Genomic DNA, 23,352 nt, shown 5'->3' with positions numbered 1-23,352 from the left:
TTAAAAAACATTGGAGGCAGCCAGCACTGCCCACGGCGACACTCCCGCACTACACCAGCGGCGTCCATAGACGCAGAGCCATTGCCCCTGGTGGACAACAGAGGAGGAGCTGATTGTCCCATTGGAGGTGAAAAAGCCCAGGCTCCGGGCCTTCAACTGTGTTCCTTGACTGATGCTCTGCACAAGCAGCCGGGACTCAACTCCAGGTCTGTCTGACCTCGCAGTCCTGGAGCCTTCCCTGGGCCCTACTATGATCAAAGCTGTTACTTCTCGGCCTCACTGTGGGGCTATGAGCCCTGTGGAGTACAACTGGGGTCCCCAAGCCAGGGGAGAACAGGACCTGAGGCTGTGGGGATGGAAGGCAGGGACTCCTGCAGGCTCCCCCCCACCCCGCCCCCAGCTCCCCCTGGTGTCCTCTGCATGGGGCAGCCAGCTGGCACCTGACCTTGGCAGTGACTCACATCTGAGCTGGGGGGAGGTAGGGGATCTGTCAAGGTGTCCACAGAGGAAGGGACTTAGCTCTGCCCTCTCGGCTGAGCCTCTGGCAGGGGTGGGTAGGAGAGGAGCCAGTGCGAGGCTGTGTTTCCTGTGTCAAACCTGGGCCCATGGAGTTCTGCCTCTCGTCCCCTGCCCCAAGTCCAGCTTACCATAGTGGACCCTCAAGCAGCCCTGAAATACTGCCCCTCCCCTCTCCTGTCCTGGCTGGGGAGGGCCTGCCTGGCAGAGAATACAGCAGAACACACGCTGCCTGCGAGCCCAGGCACCGAGCTCCTGTCACAGGGTGAGCGGTGACATGCGTGAATGGCACATATCACTCAGGGGCATGGTCTTTGGGCACCTGGAGAGGCCAAGCACACTGCAAGGGCCCGGCTGCTTCTTAAGTCTCGACTATTTTTCAAGAAAGGTTGGAAATTCAGACGTGTTTGCAAAATCTTCCTAACGTCAGCTACCAACTGCAGGCAAAATTCCAACGCAATTTAGGCCAAACAGATTAAGTCTGAACGGAGCCAAGCGCTTGCACCTCTGGTCAGATCCAGAGGTCATAAAGGCCAGGATGAATGAATGACTCTTGGGTATTATCCCGCACAATCCCTTTAGGATTTTTTATTGTTATTATTTATTTGAGAAGTAGAGATACAGACAGCGAGAGGTAGAGACAGAGAGAGAGAGGTCTTCCATCCGCTGGTTCACTCTCCAGATGGCTGCTGGTTCACTCTCCAGATGGCTGCAACGGCCGGAGCTGTGCTAATCCGAAGACAGGAGCTTCTTTCAGGTGTCCCACATGAATGCAGGAGCCCACAGACTTGGACCATCTTTCCCAGGCCATAGCGGAGAGCTTGATTGGAAGAGGAGCAGCCGGCACTAGAACCAGCACCCATATGGGATGCCGGCACTGCAGGCAGAGGATTAACCTACTGCGCCACAGCGTCAGCCCCTCCCTTCATTTAGATGAGGAAACTGAGGCCAGGATGCCTGTCTCCCCTCTGTGCTTCGTTTTAGGTCATTTCCAAGGTGAGGTCCTCAAGGTCACAGTTTTTTTTCAAGGGCACACGTGTTTTCTTCTGTGAATATTGAGCTGTTCATCCTATCTCATGAAATTTTCATTTCAAATATTGTGTTTTTCATCTCCTGGGTATTCCACTTCCTATCTCATTATGTTCACATTTTTCTCTGCATCCCTGGGCATGAGTATATTTGTAAGAGCTACTTTAATATCCTTGGTTATTAATTCCATCACCTCAGATGTTTATGGATGTATTTGCATTGGTTTTCTCCTAGTTGTGGGTAACATTTTTCTGCTTTTCATTTCTAATCATTCTCTCTTGGATGTTGGGCAATGCAAGTTTATATTGTTGAGTGCCGGATTTGGTTGTTTTCCATTCACGAGGGCTTGTGCCTTGTTCTGGAAGTCCATTAAAAGACCCACATAATCTTTGTGGGTTTTTTAATTTATTCATTTATTTGAAAGAGAGTATTAGAGAGTTATAGAGGGTTTTAGAGAGTTTGAGACATCTTCCATCTGCTATTTCATTCCCCTAAATGTCCACAATAGCCAGGGCTGGGTCAGGCTGGAGCCAGAAGCCTACTCTGGGTCTCCCACATGGGTACAGGGGCCCAAGGACTTGGGCCACCTTCTACTGCTTTCCCAGGCCATAGCAGAGAGCTGGATCAGAGTAGAGCAAAACAGGACTTGAACTGCCAGCATTGCAGGCAGCAGCTGTACCCACACCACCACAGCGCCAGCCCATTAGCTTTTTTAAAAATGAGTCAATCAGGGCCAGCGCTGTGGCTCAATAGGCTAATCCTCCGCCTTGCGGCGCCGGCACACCAGGTTCTAGTCCTGGTCGGGGCACCGGATTCTGTCCCGGTTGCCCCTCTTCCAGGCCAGCTCTCTGCTGTGGCCAGGGAGTGCAGTGGAGGATGGCCCAGGTGCTTGGGCCCTGCACCCCATGGGAGACCAGGAGAAGCACCTGGCTCCTGGCTTTGGACAGGCGTGGTGCGCCGGCCGCAGCGCGCCAGCCGTGGCAGCCATTGGAGGGTGAACCAATGGCAAAGGAAGACCTTTGTCTCTCTCTCTCTCTCACTGTCCACTCTGCCTGTCAAACAAACAAAAAAAAAAGGTCAATCGGGCCAGCGCTGTGGCCTGTGGCACAGTGGGTTAACGCCCTGGCCTGAAGCGCCAGCATCCCATATGGGCACCAGTTCTAGTCCAGGCTGCTCCTCTTCTGATCCAGCTCTCTGCTATGGCCTAAGAAAGCAGTAGAAGATGGCCCAAGCCCTTGTACCCATGTGGGAGACCCAGAAGAAACTCCTGGCTCCTGGCTTCGAAGCTTCAGATTGGTGCAGCTCCGGCCACTGCAGCCATCTGGGGAGTGAACCAGCAGATAGAAGGCCTCTCTCTCTGTCTCTACCTCTCTATAACTCTGTCTTTCAAATGAAATAAATCTTTTTAAAAAAAGTCAATCGTGGCCTTACTCCACAGCTAGTTTAGCCCCACTACTGAATTAAGAGTCTCTGATATCATTCACCAATGTGGATGCCTCACGTTTTTACCAGTGTCTCTCACCCTGGCTATAGGATCTCAGATGACGCCACAGTCCTGAGAGCTTTCTGTCCTACAGCTCCCAGCAGTTACCTTTTCCGTGAAAGCTGGGTTTTTGACTAGCCTTGTAGAGTTCTGCCTGCCACTTGAACAGATTTACGTTGAAAAACTCAAGACCACTCTATGCATATTTCTCCAACTCCCTCTGTAAAGATTTCTTGGCCAAGTACTTGGCCCTGAAAATCCCAGCTATTTCAACCTCCTGCACTCTGTTTTCTGTGTCCTCAACTCATCTGGTAGGGCTCCCAGTCCCTGCCTCGTGGACCAGAAACCAGCAGGTGCTCATGGTGCTCACCTCATTCATTTCTGTTCTCTCCCGGATTATGCCCCAGCGCTGCCTGCTGCCCGCTGTCTGAAGATCATTCTCCGTATTTTGTCTGTGGTCTAGTTGTTTCCGGCAGTACATAAGTCTGCCCCAGTAACAGGTCATCCCTGAAGCAGAAGTCTAGAAAGAAACGTGTGCAGTGAGGAAATGTTCCTTCCTTGTTAGCTCCTGCACAGCAATGGGGATCAGGACCGTTTATGGCCATGCTTGATGTTCTGTTTGATCATCCAGCTCCAGGGCTTCTGGGGCAGTAGTCCAGCCGTGAGACACACTGTGACAGGGCGGCCTCTGGTTTGGCCTGCCCCATGGCCTCTCCCAGGTACAGCACCCCTTCCTTTGGAGCACGACTCCGCCCCGGTTCCCTGAGGCCTGCCCGGGCTGCCAGTCAGGACACCAGCCTCCCAAGGCACAGGGATGGGTATGGGGCCCGGCTCAGCCCACTCTCTTCTCCTCTCTGCTTCAGCTAGTCCTCTGGGGATGCCTCTGTGATCACAGTCCTTGCTCAAGATTTGTACACGGGTGCTGGGAGAGAAGCGCTTTTTCCTGGGCTGGGCTGGGGTGATGTAAAGCGACAGCTCTCGCTGCAGCCACTCACCGCCCTCTCCCCATCTCTGCTGTGGACGACATGGGGGTAGAAAGCCCGAGGGGAGGGGCAGGGCCCCTAGCATCCCTGTTCACATGAGCTGATTAATCTCCGTTCATACTGGTCTGAGATGACTTCCATTACTTTTAACCAAAATAACCTCACTTCTTCTGGCTTCTGGGTCTTAGTTCAAGTGTCTGCAAAGGGTACTGTGTAGACTCCAAACAGAATGTGTAGGGAAAAGATCTAGGACCTCGTATTTCTGAGCAGGACGGCGTGTGCAGCAACATGAAGACTGGACAGGGCCAGGGCCTGGTGGCCCATACGTTCTCCCAATGCTGGGCTCAGGGCCTCACTCAGAGGTGACATCAAAGATTTTCTGGCCACGAGAAGGGATAAACGCAGATGGACGCACAAGGAGTGTTCAGAGAAGTGCTTACCATGGGGCGGAGGCTGCAGAGCTAGGTGGGTGTGGAAGAGGAAGAGCAGAGGCCACGAGCTTGGGGACGGCAAGGACACAGGACTGGAAGCAGCAAGAGATTTGGGCTAAGATGTAGACGTACCGGGCTGTGACTGCAGGAGAGAAGCAGGGAGTTACGTCAACAGCCAAGTAAGAGATGGTGGAGTTACAGCCCCAGGGAGGGTGCCAACGCCAGAGACATTTCAGAGGTGGGATCACCTGGGTGATGGGATACTGGGATAGTGGGATGGGGGGTGTTGATCAGAAGGAGGGATGAGAGGTGAATCGATGGGAAATGGGCCAAGAGTTTCTCTTCTGGGGGCCCGAGAGAGGATTGGAGGGAAGCCCGCTCAGTGGGTGGCCTCTCTTAAGCTGAGACACCCAGGCAGGCAAATCTTGCAGCCATGGGACTTGTGCAGGATGGATGTGGGCGTTTGGGAGACATCAGGAAAGAGATAATACGGAAGAGGGAGAGAACCTCCTTCGAACAGGAGACTGGGGATGGCTGAGGAGGCCACCGAGAGCTCAGGCCCACTGAAGGCGGAACTCACATTGTCCAGTCTCCAGAGGTGTTGTGGTCTGAAGACCGAGCACTCAGCTCCACCGCAGAGGCCCTAGGGAGGTCCATGGGCCAACACACACTCAACGCTCAGAGCGGCAGGCACAGGCCAGGCACGCAAGGCTGAGCCTCAAGAAGGGGTGCGGTGGGAGGGATTTCCTGGGGGTCGAGTGTCACAAGGAGGTGAGGACCAACAGGGGCTGGACAGGGAACAGAGCAAGGGAACACAAGGTTTCCCAGCCTCTACTGTCTTCTAGAGGAGGGCTTAGGCACTGCTGGCTCCTTAGTCAGGACTGTTCTTTGCCGTCTCTGCCTCTCCTGCACACCAGGGTTCCTCTTGGAATCACTGCCAGACTGCGGACCCTGGGGACTGCGCGTGCCCAGTGGCTCTGGATCAGACTTGCCTCCCCCCCACCTCACCTCCCCGGAGGGGAGCAGAAGGTCCCCAGAGCCCGGAGTGGTCCCTGACCAGCAGGCCTGAGTGGGTGGGATTTGAGGTGAGCCATGCCACCTGGCACAATGCCCCTCCCTCTGCACCTGTGTTTCCCGGGATGGGGGCCAGAGCTGTCCCTCCGTTGGGGTCTAAACTCTCCTGAAAGCTTCCGTGGGAAGGAGACAGGTGACACCTCCAGTTTGGAGAGGGCACTGGCAGGCGCTGCCCCCAAATCCTGAACACCCCCACCCCACTCCTTAGCAAGGCCCCCTCACTGTCCTGGGGCGGGAGAGCTCTGCAGGTTGGGGGAGGGGAGAGGGAATGGGGAGGGAGCCACGGAGGGGCGCGCTGTGTGGCCTCCAGGCCGGCCGGCTTTTGAGGCCGATTTGCTCTGCCTAGGCGGGAGGAAGTGAATGCTAATTTCCTCCCGGAGGGGGTCTGCGAGGGGAGGGAGAGGCGCCGCCGGGCCCTCCACCTCCCGAGGCCCCTCACCGTTCTTAGAACCCGCGTGAGCACCCCGCAAAGCGCAGGGAAGTCGGTGCCCCCGAAGAGGCCCTCGTTCTCGGCCAAGGGAAGAGCAGCCAAGGTTAAGGGCAGCCCGGCCTCGGGGCCGCCCTCCTCGCGCCCTGGGCCTCGCTGGTGCCGCTGTTTGAAGGAGGAGCTGGGTGCCCCGCCCGGCCAGCACGGAGAACCCAGGGGGCTGCCGGGCCCAAGCCCTCGCCGCCCCCAAGGCTTATCCGCCCGTGTCTCCGAGTTACCTTCCTTTATAGAATGAGCTCTGCGCTTTCGCCTCACAGCTGCGCGTACGCTTTCTGCTTAAATACTAAACTTGAGGAAAACTCTCAACACGTGCGGAGAAAAAAAAACGAGGAAGGGGCAAAGGCTAAGAAGCCGCAGGTGAGGAAGCCTGGCCTGTGGCGCAAGCAGGGCCCCTCAGGCAGGGGACTGGCCCCGAAGGAGCTACCCCCTTCCTCCTCGCTCCTTCCCGGCTGCCAGGCCCCTCCGGAGCCCCTTTGTGAGGTAATTGCATTTCTCCCCTTGTTAGCTTGCAATGAAAATGTCATCTCTTCCAGGCCACCGCCAGGGAGGGGCCGAGGCCCCATTCAGAGGCAGGGCCCGAGCTGTGAAGCTATTCAGGCCCGCCGCCGGCCCGTGGGGCAGCTGCCGCCCGCCCGTCTTCCCAGAAAACGCCCCGCCCTCTGCGCCGCAGCGGCCCCGACCGGGCAGGCGACCGGTGGCCGGAATCCGAGGCCCGCTGGATTGCTGTAGCCATACGGGAGGGGACCGGGAGAGGTGGGGCTGTGTTCCATGGGAGCTCAAGGTGTCAGGGGCGCTTGGGAGACTTAGAGGGACTGGCAGGGGGCTGTTGAGACAGGAGGGTGGCCACAGGGCCTCCCCTTGGAGATCTGCCAAGTGGTGGAGCTGGATAAGTCGCGCGCCATCTTGGTGCTCCTCCGCTTCGGCTCAACCCGCAGATGGAGGCATCTTCCTGGCCCTCGGGGTTCCTAGTGGGACACAGCAGGGGACATGGCTTCCATGGACGCCAGAGGCCTTCCCCTTGACCTTGGGAGAAAAGTGAGAAAGTGGGGGCCACGGGATGGAAAGGTGGTGATGTGTGTCTCTAACCTTGCAGAGTATCCTCTAAGGGCTGGCGTTGTGGCGGAGCAGGTGAAGCCACCACCTGTGATGCTGGCATCCCGTAGGGGTACCGGTTCGAGTCCTGGCTGCTCCACATCTGGTCCAGGTCCCTGCTACTGTGCCTGGGGAAGCAGCAGAAGTTGGCCCAAGTGCTTGGGCCCCTGCCACTCATGTGGGAGACCTGGAGTGTCAGGAAAAGAGTTGCAGATTGGCGCCTCCTCACTCGGGGCACCATAAATGTTAGGAAAAGAGGCGCAGAATAGAGAGGAGGCAGTGTGGGAATCTGCAGCCAGACCGGATTTATTCAGAGAAAATAAATTCCTAGAGGTGGGTGACCAACTGCCAGCGTGCACACTAATGGAACACGTGGCAGGCCCTGACCTCAAGGGCCAGGCCTTTGTATATTTTAGGAGGGCTAGGGATGGGGGTGGGGTAGGGGACAGCAGGTGGAGGGGAATTCCCAGAACTGGTCTTTCAGGTGGGCTTGCAGGGTGGACTATGAAGGCAATAGGATGTGAGACCCAGTTGAGATTCAAGGACAAGGAATACGTTCCAGTGTTTCTCTATCTTTTGGGCAATGAGCAAGAATGGCTGAGGCTTCTGTCTTGGTTCCATCACTGAAGAGCTCCTGGTTGCTGGCTTCAGCTTGGCCCTGCCCTGGCCATTGCAGCCATGTGGAGAGTGAAAACAGTGGATGGATGATCTCTAGCTCTACTTTTCAAACAAATAAAAGATTGTTTTAAAAATCAGAAGGCGCCCCCTAAAGGAAGAGAGAGGCCTCGCCCCCACCCATGCCATCCAAATACAGAAGCTGAGGGCCAGACAACTGAAAACTTGCTCATAACCGCCCATCTGCTAAGTAGCCAAGAAAGGCTTCGAATCCAGCTCCTTGGCACTCCGAAGCCCACCTCTCCTAACTGCTTAAAGAGAAAACAAGGTTTTGGATGGCACCAAATTCAAAACATGGCCGGGGGAGGCTCTACACCTGTTTGCTCTGCTCACAGCCCAGGTGACGGGTGAGGATGCAAACGCACATCTCTGCAGAACTCCCTCTCCACCCGTGGACACCTGAGCAGCCAGCCCTGCAGATGGAGTTCAGTCCCCGAGACCTAGACTAGAACAGGAAGTTATCCAGGAGACAGGTGGGGACTCGGCACAAGGGAACACTTTCTGAGAAAAGATGGAGAGCATTCTTTTCAAGAGTAGGGCTGTGAGGGGAGGGGACCCCCGAACTGCTGGGATTCAGCAGCCTCCTTACTCAGCAGTGCCCCTTGGAGCCATGGAGCCGGCCATTCCTACCACCAACCATGACTGCAAGCTTCCTGCGTGCTTAGCCTCTCCCAGATCCGCCCCTCCCTCTACCCCTAGTTTTCCTTCCTATCACTGGGCCCCCTCAGACAGCCCTTCCTGCGCATCCTCTCCTTGCTGAGCCGCCCAGGGTGGATCATGCTCATCTTCCCATCAACCTCAAATGGCCCCTCCTGACTGTGCTGCTGCCTCGCCCTCGAGGTCTGCCTTGGGAAATTCACCTGGGCACCTCTGGTCCTCTTGGGCCCCTACACCCTGGACCTTGGCACCACCAAGGCTAGGGACACAGAGAAGGGCCAGCCTGTATCTGGGCTGGCCCGGAGCCCTGGCTCACTATGCCTTCAAGGAAGTCGCTCTTCCTCCTTTATTTTTATTATCTCGTGGTAAGGATTAGCTGATGGAGCAGTCATGAGCCAGGGCCTGGAGCCAGATTGCATCACTTTGAATCTCAGCTTTGACACTTTGTGGCTTTGGACATCATTTTATTTCTTTTTATGTCTGGGTTTCCTCATGTGTAAAGTGAGGTTAATAACAGCAGTTCCTCCAAGGAGATTGAAGATCCAACGACTGGATATTAGCTGGTCTTTAAAGACAGCCCTCACTGATTCAAAGTTCTGGGCAGCCCCCCCTCCCCTCAGTGTTGAGTCTGGGCTGATCAGGGACTGACAGATGATGGTAGGGGAGTTCCTGGGTCAGCCCGGCCCTAGTCTTTAATAGGACTGACAGTTTCTGCATTCTCCCTCTTGGTGGGCGTGGCCCTGAGCTGCCCTGCTGGAGGAGCCACCTGGACAGGTCACTTGAGGGGAGGCCCCAAGGTCACATCGAGCAGGAGTAGAGACCAGCCATCCCGTCATCACCCCAGGTTCCAGGCTGAGTCTCCAGGTGAGCCCAGGTGCAGCTGTTGGTCAATTGTAGCTGCACAAAACACCCCAAGGGAGACTACCAGAGGAACTGCCCAGCTGAGCCCAGCCACCCCATGGAACTCTGCGGGATGAGAAAGCCACTCAATTTCTAGATGGATTTCTATGAGCAAGGAGCAGCCAGATCAGCAAGCAATACGCTTAGAACGGAACCTGACTCTCAGTAAGCACTGGGTGTGCTGGCTCATGGTCACTATGTCCTAGGAGTTCTTGCTGCCATTTGTACCACATGTGCAGGGGAAGGGCAGCAGGCCGTAAGAGGAGAGATGTGGAGTCAGAGAAGCTTCCTAGGAGAGGCAGGTCTTGAAATAGGCTTGACTGGTGGGCGGATGCCTTGTGTCTACCTCTTCTGAAATGAGGTAGAACTTGGTTGGAGGTCTCTCTCTTCCCATGGGCCACCACACTGTCTTGAGGCCCACCCACCATACCCAGCAGTCTAAGCCTCCTGGCTCGGGAGTGTGTTCTGAATGTCTCCAGGCCTGAGATCTGTAGGGCATGCACTGGTCTCCCTCTACTGCTTGGGCCCAGGGCTGGTTTCTTTCTTTTCTTTTTAAGATTTATTTATTTATTTGAAAGGCAGAGACAGAGATCTTCCCTCCACTCCCCAAATGGCTGCAACAGCCAGAGCTGGGCCAGTCCGAAGCTAGGAGCCAAGAGCTTCTTCAGGGTCACTCAGGGTGCAGGGGCCTGAGCACTTGGGCCATCTTCTGCTGCTTTCCCAGGTGTATTAGCAGGGAGCTTGAACTTGAACCAGTGCCCATATAGGATGCTGGTACCACAGGTGGTGTCTTTGCCTGCTATGCCACAGCACTGGCCTCAAAACTTGATTTGTGAAAAAACCACACACTCCAAGTATAGTCTGGTGTGTGGTAGACTCCCAGAATGAGGCAGCCATTACTGTGGTTATCTGGTAATATTTTCAAAATTTTCCTTTCAGAATGGTTTCATCAATGCCTGCATTTTAGACACTGACTCAGGACTCCTCCAACAGGTATGTTTTAAAAGAATGCTTGTTATTGGTAGTTAGAAAAGTCACTTTTTATATTGATTACATGTTAATATGGCTTGGCTATATTGGGTTAAATCAGCTGTGTCTGGCTTCTAATGCAGGCATGTGAAACACCAAGGAGGCTGATGGGAAGGGAGTTTTGTGGGGAAGGAGGCAGGGAGGCCCCAGGCCACAGCAGGAATTCTGCTTCCTAGCTGCAGTGATTTCACCAAGGGTGGCTCCTCTCCTGTTATCTGATTACACCGCGGTGCTGTTCACGTGAGAAAGGCAACATGAGAAAAATTGCTTGATCTGTTCTCTTCATGTGGCAGGTTCTAAGATGTTAAATTGCTCCTCTGGCATGCTCCACGGGAGACAGACTAGTTTTCCTGTTATTTCTGTTCTTTGTTTTTGGTCATTGTGAACTCATAGGCTAAACATCTGATAGACTGTCAATCCATCATAATTGAAGCTCAGATTGTCCCGTCCTGGTCAGTGGGAGCCTCTTCGAGTTGCTTCTTGGGTCCTTTTGATGCCATCCTGGTAGCCTAATGACGTCATGTTTGGTAAAAAAAAAATGTTCCAGAATGTTCTAGACTGACTCATGTGTTTCCTGTCCCGGAGTAGGAATCTTCTATTTCTCAAAAATTCTTATTTCTTTTCACGGGGAGTGGTATTTCAACACTGTAAGCTGGGCCCTAGGAATGTCCATGGGAGCCAGGAAACAGAAGTAAAATATATACTGGGGGTGACCAGCCTGCCACGAAGTTCCCACTTGGGGCGCCCGCAGTGCCACAGCAGAGTACCTGCTTTGAGTACAAACTACTTGACTGCCCAGCTAATGAGTGCCCTGAGAGGCAGCAGATGATGGCTCAAGGACTTGGGTCCCTGACATCCATATGGGAGACCCAGATTGAGCTCTGGGCTCCTGGCTTTGGCCTGGCCCAACTGGCTATTGTGGGCCTTTGTGGAGTACACTAGAGATGGGGAGATCTCTCTCTACTCTCCATCATTCTCTCTCTCTGCTCCGTCCAAATAAATAAATAGTGTTTTAAAAGCAGTGTAATTTTGGTGAAGTCATGAAGACATTGCTTGGGAGTCCTGCATCCTGTATCAGAGTGCCAGGATTGGAGTCCCAGCCATGCTCCCAACCCCAACTTCCTGCTAATGTACACTCTGAGAGGCAGCAGTGGCAGCTCAAATCGTTGGGCCCCTGCCCTTGAGGTAGGAGACCTGGATGGAGTTCCTGGCTCCTGGATGTGGCTGTCCCAGCCTCAGCTGTTGTAGGCATTTCGGGGGTGAACCAGCAAATGAAAGATCACTCTCTTTCCCTTTCAAATAAAATAAATACATTATTTTCTAGAAATAGTCCTGGCTATCAACACATAGAGGGTGAAATGATTAGAACATCGCATGTTGCATATATGAGGGGTCTTCAGAAGTTCATGGAGAATGCAGATGCATGAATTTCAAGACTTTTGCACCCATTTAAAAATTCTATTTTTCTACAAACATTTTGAAGTACCCTAGTGCAATAGTCGCAGGATAGCAATACTGCCACAGCCACTACCAAGCTGGTGACTGAAAGATATCTTTGCAGAGGCTTCCCCTTCTCCTCCTGCCCCCACGGGCCTGGGGGGGTCGCACTATAATCATGCCTGGGACCCTAGAGCCGGCGCACTCCCGCCAGTCCTCGGCTGCGTCTCTCTGCTCTTTCTGGTTGTGTGAAGCTCGTTCCTCCATGGATTCCTCAGGAGCGGGTCCTGAGATAATGTTTCCTGAGCTCATGCATGTTGTTAACAATTTGCCTCTGCTTTTGTAATTATTTTTAAAGATGTATTTATTTATTTGAGAGACAGAGTGGCAGAGAGAAGGAGAGAGAGGGAGATCTTCCATCTGCTGGCTCACTCCTTAAATGCCCACAATGTGCAGGGCTGGGCCAGGCTGACTCCAGGAACCTGAAACTCCACCCACATCTCCCTCATGGGTGGCAGGGACCCAAGTACTTGAGCCATCTTCTGCTGCCTTCCCAGGCCCATTAACAGGGAGCTGGAATGGAAGTGGAGCAATAGGATTCGAGTCAGCACTCTAATATGAGATGTTTCAGCGCCAGTTCCAGAATCTTAGGTTCTCCTAAAAGCTTGATGAGATAAAATCCACACACCACATAATCTGCTCATTTAAACCGCAAAATGCAGTGGTTTGTAACATATCCTCAGTTAAGTGCAGTCATCGTCACAGTCCATTTAAAGCACTGTGACCACCTTCCAAAAGACAGCCCTCCTCTGTCCTCCCCCAGCCCCAGGCAACCACCAGCTTCTGTCTCTGTAGATGTTGCTGTCCTGGACATTTCGCTCGACTCAAGTCATGTAATACTGTGATCTTTGGGGAGTGGCTTCTTTCATTCAGCGCAATGTTTTAAAGATCCGTCCAGAGTGGGCATGCTTTTTTTTGACTGCTTGGGACACCCACATCCCATATCAATAGAATGCCTAGGTTCGAGTCCCGGCTGCACCTCTGAGTCCAGCTTTCTGCTGATGTACCCTGTGGGAGACAGTAAGTGATGGCTCAGATACTTGGGTTCCTGCTGCACATGTGGAAGCCTTGAATCAAGTTCCAGGCTCCTGGCTTTGGCCTGGACCAGCCCTGGCTATCGTGGGCATTCGGGAAGTAAGCCAGTAGATGGAAAAATATCTCTCTCTCTCTCTCTCTCTCTCTGCATTTCCAATAAATAAGTAAATATTTTAAAAGTTTCACCCATGTTGTAACATGTGTCAGAATTTCATTACTTTTTATGACTAGACAATAGTCCATAGTATGGATATGATACACTTTATCCATTTGTTTGTTGGTGGACACCTGGGACAGTTCCACCTTTGGGCTATGATGAATAATGCTGCCATAAACATCCATGTGCAAGCTTTTATGTGGACATACATGTTTCCATCACTCCTGGGTGTCTACCTAGGAACAGAAGTGTGGGGTCATCTGGGGACTCGGTATTTAATCACGTGACATTGTCAGCCCGTTTTGCAAAGTGGCTACACCCTTGCACATGGCCATCACCAAGGTGGGAGGATTCCACCTTCCCCATGGCCTTGCCAACACTTGTTATCACCAGACTTTCTGATTCTACCTATCCTAGTGGATACAAAGTATTATTTAAATCACAGTTTTATTTTTAAGATTAATTAATTTATTTGAAAGGCAGAGTGACAGAGATTTTCCATCTACTGGTTTACTTTCCAAATGCCCACAACAGCCAGGGCTAGGCCAACTGAAGCCAGGAGCCAGGAACTCCATCCTGGACCCTGACATGGGTGGCAGGGCCCAAGCACTTGGGCCATCTTCTGCTGTCTTGTAGGCACATAAGCAGGGAGCTGGATCAGAAGTGGAGTAGCAGGGCTGGCACTATGGCTCAGTGGGTTAAAGCCCTGGCCTGCGGCATTGGCATCCCATATGAGTGTTGGTTGGAGTCCTAGCTGTTCCACTTCTGGTCCAGCTCACTGCTAATGTGCCTTGGAAAGCAACGGAAGATGGCCCAAGTCCCTGGATCCCTGCACCCACGTGGGAGACCCAGAGGAAACTCCTGGCTTTGTCCTGGCCTGGCCCTGCTTGTTGCGGCCATTTGGGGAGTGAACCAGTGGATGGAAGACCTCTCTCTCTCTCTCTCTCTCTCCCTCTCTCTCTCCCTCTCTCCCCCTCTCTCTCCCCCCCCTTCCCCCCACCATCTCTGCCTCTCTCTGTAACTCTGCTTTTCAAATAAATAAATCTTGGGGAAAAAAAGAAGAAGAAGTTGAGTAGCCAGGACTCTGGCAATTCAAGAAGCAGCTTAACCCACCACCCCACAGCAGCCCCTACATCATGGTTTGGCATTTCTCTGATGACTAATGGTGTCAAGCATCTTTTTAGAGCACAGTGGACATTTATTTGTACATCAAACTTGCAGCACTGTCTGTTCAGGTTCTTTGCCTAGTTTTAATCAGTTTTTTTTTTTTAAATTATTGAGTTAGACCAAGTCATCAATTTTTTCATTGCATTTTAATCTTTTTTTTAAAGATATATTTATTTTATTTGAAAGACAGAGTTACAGAGAGAGGTAGAGAAAGAGAAGAAAAAAAAAAAAAGGTCGTCCATCCGCTGGTTGACTCCCCAGGTGGCCGCAACGACCGGAGCTGTGCTGATCCAAAGCCAGGAGCCAGGAGCTTCCTCCAGGTCTCCCACGTGGGTGCAAGGGCCCAAGGACTTAGGCCATCTTCTACTGCTTTCCCGGGCCATAGCAAAGAGCTGGACAGGAAGTGGAGCAGCCAGGTTTCGAATTGGTGCCCATATGGGATGCCGGTGCTTTAAGCCAGGGCGTTAACCCACGGCGCCACAGCGCCGGCCCCTGCATTTTAATCTTATGTGTGGTTATCGGCATTTTAAAGTTTATTTTTGTTTGTGGACTGGTTTTGTTAATTAATCCTAAAAACCATTTACTTCTCCAGTTCTTCCAGTTCACTGCTGTAGAGTTGCACATCAGGTTTGCTTATAATTCCTTTCTTGTCTTTCAAACCTGTGCTTATCCCATGTTTCTTGTTTCTAATGCACATTTTAGCTTCTCCCTTTTGGTCCCAACCTTATTCAGGATTGTCAAGCACTAACTCTTTAATAAAAGCTAAAGTTCAGTTTATTGGCCGGCGCCGCGGCTCACTAGGCTAATCCTCCGCCTTGCGGCGCCGGCACACCGGGTTCTAGTCCCGGTTGGGGCGCCGGGTTCTGTCCCGGTTGCCCCTCTTCCAGGCCAGCTCTCTGCTGTGGCCAGGGAGTGCAGTGCAGGATGGCCCAGGTGCTTGGGCCCTGCACCCCGTGGGAGACCAGGAAAAGCACCTGGCTCCTGGCTCCTGCCATCGGATCAGCGCGGTGCGCCGGCCGCAGCGCACCGGCCGCGGCGGCCATTGGAGGGTGAACCAACGGCAAAGGAAGACCTTTCTCTCTGTCTCTCTCTCTCACTGTCCACTCTGCCTGTCAAAAAAAATAAAATAAAATAAAATAAAATAAAAAAATAAAAGCTAAAGTTCAGTTTATTAATCTTTTTTTTTTGTGTGTGTGTGTGTGTGTGTGATTTTCTGGTTCTCCATTTATTTATTTATTTCAACTTTTACCTTTTTTTGAAGTCTGTCTTCTCCTTTGCTTGCATTTTATTTCTTTTATTATTTTATATTAGATTGGATATTCACTCAAGTTTCTTTAAGACTTTAATTCTGGTCTATACATTGAAAAATGGCTAAAATGCTAAAATTTAGGTTACATATATTTTACCACAACAAAATAATTCACCAAAAAACATCAAAGTGTATATGAAGTTCCTGAAGAAAACATAAATTCTCTATAGAAATCCTTAATGGTCAAATATTTACATCTGATCACTTCTATTTCCAGTTTTTTATTATTTATTTATTTGAAAGGCAGAATTATAGAGAGGCAGAGGCAGAGAGAGAGAGAGAGAGGCAGGTCTTCCATCGCAGGTTCACTCCCCAGATGGCTGCAGTGGCTGGAGCTGTGCCAATCCAATGCCCAGGCTGGCTCTCTGATGCTGGAGCAGGGGCCCAAGCACTTGGGCCATCTTCTACTACTTTCCCAGGCCATGGCAGAGAGCTGGATCAGAAGTAGAGCAGCCGGGACTTGAACCCGTACCCATATGGGATGCTGGCACTGCAGCTGGTGGCTTTACCTGCTAGGCACAGCAACCACCCCTAGTTTCCAGTTTTAAAAGAAAATGAGTGGGGCTCATGCTGTGGCGTAGCGGGTAAAGCCGCCGCCTGCAGTACTGGTATCCCATATGGGTGCTGGTTCGAGTCCTGGCTGCTCCACTTCCAATTCAGCTCTCTGTTATGGCCTGGGAAAGCAATGGAAGATGGCCCAAGTCCTTGGGCCTCTGCACCCACATTGGAGACCCTGAAGAAGCTCCTGGCTCCTGGCTTTGGATCGGCACAGCTCCAACCATTGCAGTCAACTGGGGAGTGAACCAGCAGATGGAAGACCTCCCTCTCTCTCTCTCTCTCTGCGTCTCCTTTTCTCTCTGTGTAATTCTGATTTTCAAATAAATAAATAAATCTTTAAAAAAGAAAAAGAAAATGAGTAACACTGTACAGACAGGGCCAAATCCCACTTGGCTCCCAGTTCCATCTCCTTTCCCCTTTCGGAGTCTCCTACACCTGAGACGCCTCCTTCCGGCCCTCGTTTTCATCCTGTCCCTCTTGCAGCGACACCCGTAAGCAGCAGTTCTGTCTCAGTTTGCATAGATGACGTCACGCTCTCTGTGTCGTCACGTGTGGAGCTTCCCCACCCACCGCCATGTTGCTGCGGCACCTTCCTTTCCCGAGCTGGGTAACATCGGCTGCACCTGGCTAGCTGTCACTCCGCGAAGGGCAAGCCCTTAGTGCCCATTTTCCACTAGGAGAAGCAGCGTTGCAGTGGAGTGCTTCTGGAGCCCGCCAGTGCCCGTGCCTGGGACACAGGTGGTTACGGTTCTAATTCCTGCAGCCCAGGGCCTGGGCACCTCCCCCTGCACTCAGGGAACGCTCAAATATTTCTTCTTTCTCTGTGTGCATTGAAGAAAGCAGAGAAAAACTGCCATTGGTTTTGTGCATTTTTTAACTTTACTGGGGATTTTTCACTTTTTAATCAAGAGTCTGCCCCTCCAAAAACCTTGATGGTTGCTTGGTTCCCTTCAGGCCAGAGGTGCGTGTGTCTGGCAGGGGTGGGGGCTGAGACTCCTGCAGTCCAAGTCCTGACGCGCTCCTGGTGAGGTTCTGTCCTCATGCTTTTCCATAGCAACCTGGGAATGTTTTCTCCTGCTCTTTTGATCTTGTACTTGACTTTTACACTTTGGGGTCTACTATTTGTTGCATCCATATGCACATTTTAACTGAGCTGTGGTATTTTTTGTTTACCACAGCCTCCTAATAGAAATTGTTCTGACCTAATTGTTCTTTATTTTTTTTTAAAGATTTACTTACTTATTCGAAAGAGTTACACAGAAAGAGAAGGGGGGGGGGGTCTTCTGTCTACTGGTTCACTCCCCAGATGGCTACAATGGCCAGAGCTGGGCCGATCTGAAGCCAGGAGCCAGGAGCTTCCTCTGGGTCTCCCATGCGGGTGCAGGGCCCAAGCGCTTGGGCCATCCTCCACTGCCTTCCTGGGCCACAGCAGAGAGCTGGATCAGAAGTGGAGCAGCTAGGACTCAAACCAGCACCCACATGGGATGCCAGCACTGCAGGCTATGGCTTTACCCGCTACGCCACAGCGCTGGCCCCCCTATGTTCTTGAGTACCTTACATCATAGAGCCTGACATATGCATGTGCTTTTTTTTTTTTAATTTATTCATTTGAAAGTCAGAGTTACACACAGAGAGGGAGAGACAGAGACAGAGAGGTCTTCCATCCGCTGGCCCACTCCCCCAATGGCTGCAATGGCCAGAGCTGGGCCAGGCTGAAGCCAGAAGCCAGGAGCTTCATCTGGGTCTCCCATGGGGGTGCAGGGGCCCAAACCCTTGAGCTATCTTTCCTAGGCCATTAGCAGGGAGCTGGATTGGAGGTGGAGCAGCCAGGACACAAGCCAGTGCCCATGTGGGATGCAGCTTCTCAGGTGGTGGCTTTATCACAGCGCCGGCCTCTGACATACACGTGATCTGATTGTGCCATTTGAATCTCGTGCTGAGGAAGACGGCACACTGAGTCATGAATTTACTGGACAAATGCTTACTGAGAACCTGCTCTGTGTCTTGTAGTTGCTAGTGCTACAGTGATTGTACGACGCAATCTGCAGGGGGATGTTGGGGTTTGTAGCACTCAGTGACCAGGCAGTGGCTGACATTCCCGACACAGGGTTCCCCTTCTGGCTGTGGGAGCCGGTTGCGGATACTCTGCTGCTCGGATGATTTATCCGGGGGCTCACTGGGTATGGGGAGCGGAGTAGGAGCCATGGCACGTTTGCCTCAGCTGCTGGAGGAGAGGACATGGGAGAAAGGAGATGAAGGGGGGACAGGTGGCATTAAAGGGCGTCGTTACATCTGGCATGGCCGCCTCCTGAAAACTAGGCTCCCTCTGGAGAAGAAATTAAGGCCTTGAGGGGGACGGATGCTTGACCGTGCTGACAGTCCCTGACCCTCAGGGGCCCAATCAATGCAGGTGCCAAGTGCTCCAGGCCACTGCGGTCCCTTGGTTGGCACGTGGATACAGAGCACCTGCCGTGCACCCTGCTCCACCATCTCAGCTACAGGGAGAGAGCAGAGCATAGATTAAAACCCTGCTGTCAGCAGAGGGGACCGTTGAAACGGAAGCAAATCAGTACAAGAGCGCAGTCAGTGCCCGCCACGTTACCACTGCTCACCGTCGGCGTGGCCGGCTCAGCGCACAGAACAAGGGCCTAGGGCTGGCCTAAGAACTGCTCATGCACCGTCTCTTGTCGTCCTCACGGGGACCCAGGTTTCACAGGTGAAGAACCTGCCCTGCAGAGTCCCAGGTGCCTGTACGGTCTCAGGTCTCGGCATCCGAGTCCAATACTCTCCCCTTGCCAGGCCCTGCTGTGGCTGTCTGAAGGCCAAGGTCTCCCTCTGGTGGTCACATGACACCTAGGGCTGCGGCTGTGCTGGCTGGGAGGGGTCTGCCCCTGGGGGGCGGTTTAGAGTAGGGGAAGGAGGCAGCACTGGACTGACAGGTGGTCCTGGTTCCACCATCTGGCTCAGAGGCAGGCAGAGCAATAGGACTTCTGGCTCCTCCCATTTATTCACGGACTGTGGCAAGAGCAAGTCAACTTCATCCCCTGCAAAATTGGAGTGATTAAGCCTTGCCTGTTGCCATGGTGACTACACAGGACGAAGAAAATATGTTCAGCACAGTGCCTGCTACACAGACCTACTGACAGCCAAAAATAATGATGGAGGTTAAGTTTCCTACTTTGTAAAATGGGGGTAGAGATGTCTCAACTATGCCAACCTCAGAGAATAGTCATTTGCTCATTTCATAAGCGCCTACTGTATACCAGCATTCACGATATTTTAGGCTCCCTCACCTTGTGGTCTACTCTTTTGTGGGTAGTGGTTGAGGGTACACTCCAGCAACTGCACCCAGAAGGTTCCCAGGCTATTGGGGCCAGGGAGGGTGGGGTTAGCGGGTTCTGGGCTCTGCGCAGCGGGTGGGCAGCGCCACCTAGTGTCCATGTAAGTTCTCATTTTCTTGCTGGAAAGATCAGTGTTTTTTTGTCTTCCTGGGCTCTCAAGACTTAGAAATCAGGTTCTCTCCCAGGGCTCACCGGCTGTGCCAGAGCCGGCAGCACTTACCAGTCCCCAGGAGAGTGGAAGGCAGGCTCCATGTTGACTAAGATAGTCTAGCCTTAGCTTCTGTCCTCTGAGGAATAAGAAGTCATTAAATAAATCCTTGCACACACAGAGTGCAGGTGAGACTGGGGGAGGGAGGAGGCGTGCGGAGGGTTAGGAGCTGGGTCTTCCTAAGTGAGATGATAAAGAAAGCCTTGCAACCCAAGAATGAACTGGGTCAGTCCAGGGACCTGCTGCCTGGAGCAGGAGCCTGGTGGTGAGACCAGAAGGGCAGACTGGACCTCAGATGCCAGACTGGTGTGATGTGGGGGAGCAAGGGCCCTGCAGGCAGTCGTGCATCCAAACCCCAGCTGCAGCATGGGCTGCATGAGGGGCCGGCACCTGCTGTGCAGTGTGGTGACTGTGGGCCACTGTGGGTGAGGAGAGGCCAGCACAGAGTCAGTGAGTGGCCAGCATGAAAGGGGGACACTGGTGACTTGACTGACTGGGGATGGATGGTGCAGAGGTCACCCCAAGAAGAGGCGATCGGGGGCTCAGAGTCCATGTCCCTCCCAGGGCCCTGGCGCAGCCCTGGCACCACATGGGGCCCAGGCTGTAGCACCAACCCCATCCACCAACCCCATCCGAGACAAAGGCTCAGGACTGGCCCGCCTGCCAGGGCAAACTCGGGGTTTATTTCCCCATGGGTAGTACCTCCCTGGCCCACCGCATTCACTCATGTCCTTTGTCCACAACTGACTGGCTGCTGCAGTGGGCACTCAGCTAGGTGCTGGGGGTACTGTAGGGATCACACAGCTCTGGACCCCATTCGAGTTTTCTCGTTCCATCCAGGGCTGCAGGATCCAGCTCCCTGAGCAGGTGCAGTGAGGCGTGCGTCCCCCCGGCCCACCCCACCCCTCTCTTCCTGCCTTCAGATTCCTCTGGGCCATGGTCCGAAATACCCGAGACCTGGGTAGCAGAGTCAGTGACTGTGGGGCCACTCTTTTTTTCTTAAATTTATGTATTATTTTATTTGAAATGCACAGTGACACAAGAGGGGTTTCCCATTCATTGGTTCATTCACCAAATGGCCACAACTGCCTGGGCTGGGTCAAGCCGAGGCCAGGAGCCTGGAACTCCATCCAGGTCTCCCACATGGATGCAGGGGCTCAAATACCTGAGCCATCCTCCACTGCTTCCCAGGTGCATCAGCAGGAAGCTGGATTGGAAGTGGAGCGGCTGGGACGTGAAACTGCATTCTGCTACAGTTTCCCAAGCACCTGCTGCGCCACAGTGCCAGCTACATAGGCACCAACCCCTGAGCCCGAGGCCACATCGTAGCCAATGGGGGCAGCAGTCCAGGACGGGGCAGCCACGAGTGGTGCTGGAAGGAGGGCAAGACCAGGTGGCCAGGTCTCCAGGGTCCAGGCAAGGTGACTTTGGACAAGCAGACTCAGTCCCAAGCACCGCTCAAAGCCTCTGACCTCTTGCTCCCAAAGGCAGCTGCCCTCTCCTCTCGGCACAGGGAGAGGCCTCAGAAAATGGCCAGAACCATGAGGCCATCAGCCAGACATACAGCTTGACATGGCCTTGTGCCTAGAAGTCAAAATGGAGCAGGTGGCAAGCAGTTGCCATGGCAACCCTGCAGGGACGCCACACCTGGTCTCTCTCACCTGGTTGTGTGTGCACACACGGTTCCATCTGACCATCCGGTGCCTCAGTCTCCCCACCAACAACGTGCGTTTACAAGCACCACCACCTACAGTTGTGAGGATCGATATCTAGACAAGTTCCTGCAGCAAAGGATACAGTATGATGTTTGCCATGGCTGCATTGCTCTATTTTAATCATCTCTACTACAGTTTCTCCACCTGGAACTCCACCTGGGTACAGGGGCCCAAGCACTTGGGTCATCTCTTGTGCTTTCCCAGGCACATTTAGTAGGAAGCTGGATATGAAGTGGAGCAGCCGGGACTCAAACCAGCGCCCAAATGGGATGCTGGTGTCCTAAGCAGCAGATTAATTCATTATGAGCTTAACCCATTATGCCATGCCTGCCTCTCCCCTGCCCTTTCTTAGGCATCAGACAATGAGGCTTATATAGTCTGCACACTGAGCATCCAACTCTTTTTTAAAAGATTTTTTATTTGAGAGGCAGAGGCAGTTGAGAGAGCGAGTGGGAGAGGGAGAGAGAGGGAGAGGAAGGGAGGGAGAGGGAAGGAGGGAGGGAGAGGGAGGGAGGGAGGGAGGAAGAGAGATATCTTCTACCTGCTGGTTCACTCTTCAGATGGCTGCAACGACTAGAGCTGTGCCACTCCGAGGCCAGGAGCCAGGAGCTTCTTCTGGGTCTCCCACATGAGTGCAGGAGCCCAAAGACTTGGGCCATCTTCTATTGCTTTCCCAGGCCATAGCAGAGAGCTGGATTAGAAGTGGAGCAGCCGGGACTTGAACCAGCACTCATGTGGATGCCAGCACTGCAAGCAGCCACTTTACCCACTACGCCACAGCGCCGGCCCTGAGCATCCAACTCTTAATGGGAGGGTTCTGGGGGCACTTCTGATCCTGAGGGCGGTTCTTCAGGTTTTGCTTCTGTTGCCCTGGCTGCTAAGAACCTCACAGAAAATCCAGAACCCAAGAACTGATCCGCGCACATGCTGCCATCTCCAGCAGGGGGCGCCCAGCACAAAGCTTTGCTTGGTACCAGTCCCTGGCAGAATCAGCTGCATAGGATGGGAGCTGGGAGGAGCTGTTCCCGCTGTGCTGGTGGCGGGGGTGGGGGTGGGCGGGCAGGTGTGGGCCCCTCGGCTCTCCTCGTCCCCACCTGCCCCACTCCCCGGTGGTGCAGCCTCATGCCAGATGCCATGGGTCTTGGTCTGCCAGCCTGGGCAATGGGTGTGTCATCTCTGCCTCCAGCCCTGAGCTGCTCCTGGCCTCGGTGTCCCAAACTATGCTCACCCCAGCATGGTCTCTCCTCAATCCTTGCACCAAGGGCTTAAGGTTACCCCCTCCCCACCCAAACAGCGCAAATGAAAGGCCAACAACAACAAAATGCATGTCTTCATTGTTTGATTAATGGACTGGCTGGGAGGGCAGGCACTCAGCTTTGGTTAGTCAGAAACTCCCGTTAACTGTGTACAAAATATGAATGTTACAAAAATCACATAGAAAAATAGGGTTAGTGAAGCCGCAGCCCCTGCCCCACAGGCACGCACTTCTCTCCCCTCGGTTACGGATCACTACAGAAAGACTCCCAACTGGGGAATCAACAGTGCACCAAGGCACTGCCAGGAATGCAATGGACTCTGAGCTCAGCCCTGGAGAAGAGACCCCTCCCTGCCTTGTGGCCCAGCGGGCCTCAGGCTCCAGGAGCTCAACCATCAGCCTGGGGTGCAAATCCTCTTCTGGGAGGGCCTCAGGCCCTGCCCCTGGGGAGGGCGTGGCCATGGGAGCCCGTAACAGCATGGCGCACACAGCCTGGGTTTCGGTCAGGCAGAGGGGCCGTGGTGCTGTCCAGCCCAGGGCACGGCGTGGACTCAGAGGCGCTGGGCCACGTGAGCTGCTGGCGCTGCTGTCCCGGGCATGATCCCTAACTGGGGTAGCACAAGCAGCATCCCGTGGCCGCCGCCTCCACGCGGGGCTTGGCGCCCGGCCCCAGGAGCCCATCGGTGACAGAGTGCTCCGTGATGATGTCCTCCACGCGGGTGATGTAGAGCAGCGTCAGCAGCACCCCCAGGAA

General features: G+C 53.4%; 1 protein-coding gene and 2 long non-coding RNA genes across 13 annotated transcripts in view; 1 reads left to right on the top strand and 2 right to left on the bottom strand.

The window, feature by feature from the left end:
- LOC103351351 (uncharacterized) overlaps positions 1–6,347 on the bottom strand; it is a 19,798-nt gene extending 13,451 nt beyond the window's left edge. For 2 of the 7 annotated variants that reach the window (XR_016221669.1, XR_016221671.1), the window contains exons 1-3: positions 6,222–6,347; positions 4,452–4,584; positions 3,399–3,548 (exon numbers count right to left, since the gene is read on the bottom strand). This is a non-coding gene — a long non-coding RNA (uncharacterized LOC103351351). Of the gene's footprint in view, positions 1–1,087; positions 1,394–1,552; positions 1,680–3,398; positions 3,549–4,451; positions 4,585–5,022; positions 5,086–6,221 lie in introns of those variants that run through there. The other 5 variants (XR_016221672.1, XR_016221666.1, XR_016221667.1 and 2 more) reach the window with 5 other exon arrangements.
- On the top strand, positions 6,345–23,165 carry LOC149122011 (uncharacterized). 2 transcript variants are annotated; one of them, XR_016221674.1, is made up of 3 exons: positions 6,345–6,483; positions 10,267–10,320; positions 22,021–23,165. It is a non-coding gene; the product is annotated as an uncharacterized LOC149122011 (long non-coding RNA). The 2 variants fall into 2 exon arrangements; XR_016221673.1 differs by having other exon boundaries at positions 21,904–22,035.
- Positions 21,723–23,352, bottom strand: part of TSPAN15 (tetraspanin 15) — a 44,928-nt gene continuing 43,298 nt past the window's right edge. For 2 of the 4 annotated variants that reach the window (XM_051823853.3, XM_002718443.6), the window contains exon 8: positions 22,666–23,352. In XM_051823853.3, the coding sequence (XP_051679813.3) occupies positions 23,334–23,352 (19 nt within the window). In that variant the 3' untranslated portion in view covers positions 22,666–23,333. Of the gene's footprint in view, positions 22,035–22,665 lie in introns of those variants that run through there. The other 2 variants (XM_051823850.3, XM_051823851.3) reach the window with 2 other exon arrangements.

The sequence above is a fragment of the Oryctolagus cuniculus genome, chromosome 15, assembly GCF_051225735.1.
Source record: "Oryctolagus cuniculus isolate XC-2025 breed Fujian yellow rabbit chromosome 15, ASM5122573v1, whole genome shotgun sequence".
Lineage (NCBI taxonomy): Eukaryota > Metazoa > Chordata > Mammalia > Lagomorpha > Leporidae > Oryctolagus > Oryctolagus cuniculus.
Note: the sequence above shows the minus strand (reverse complement) of the source record. Positions and strands in the feature narration are given on the sequence as shown.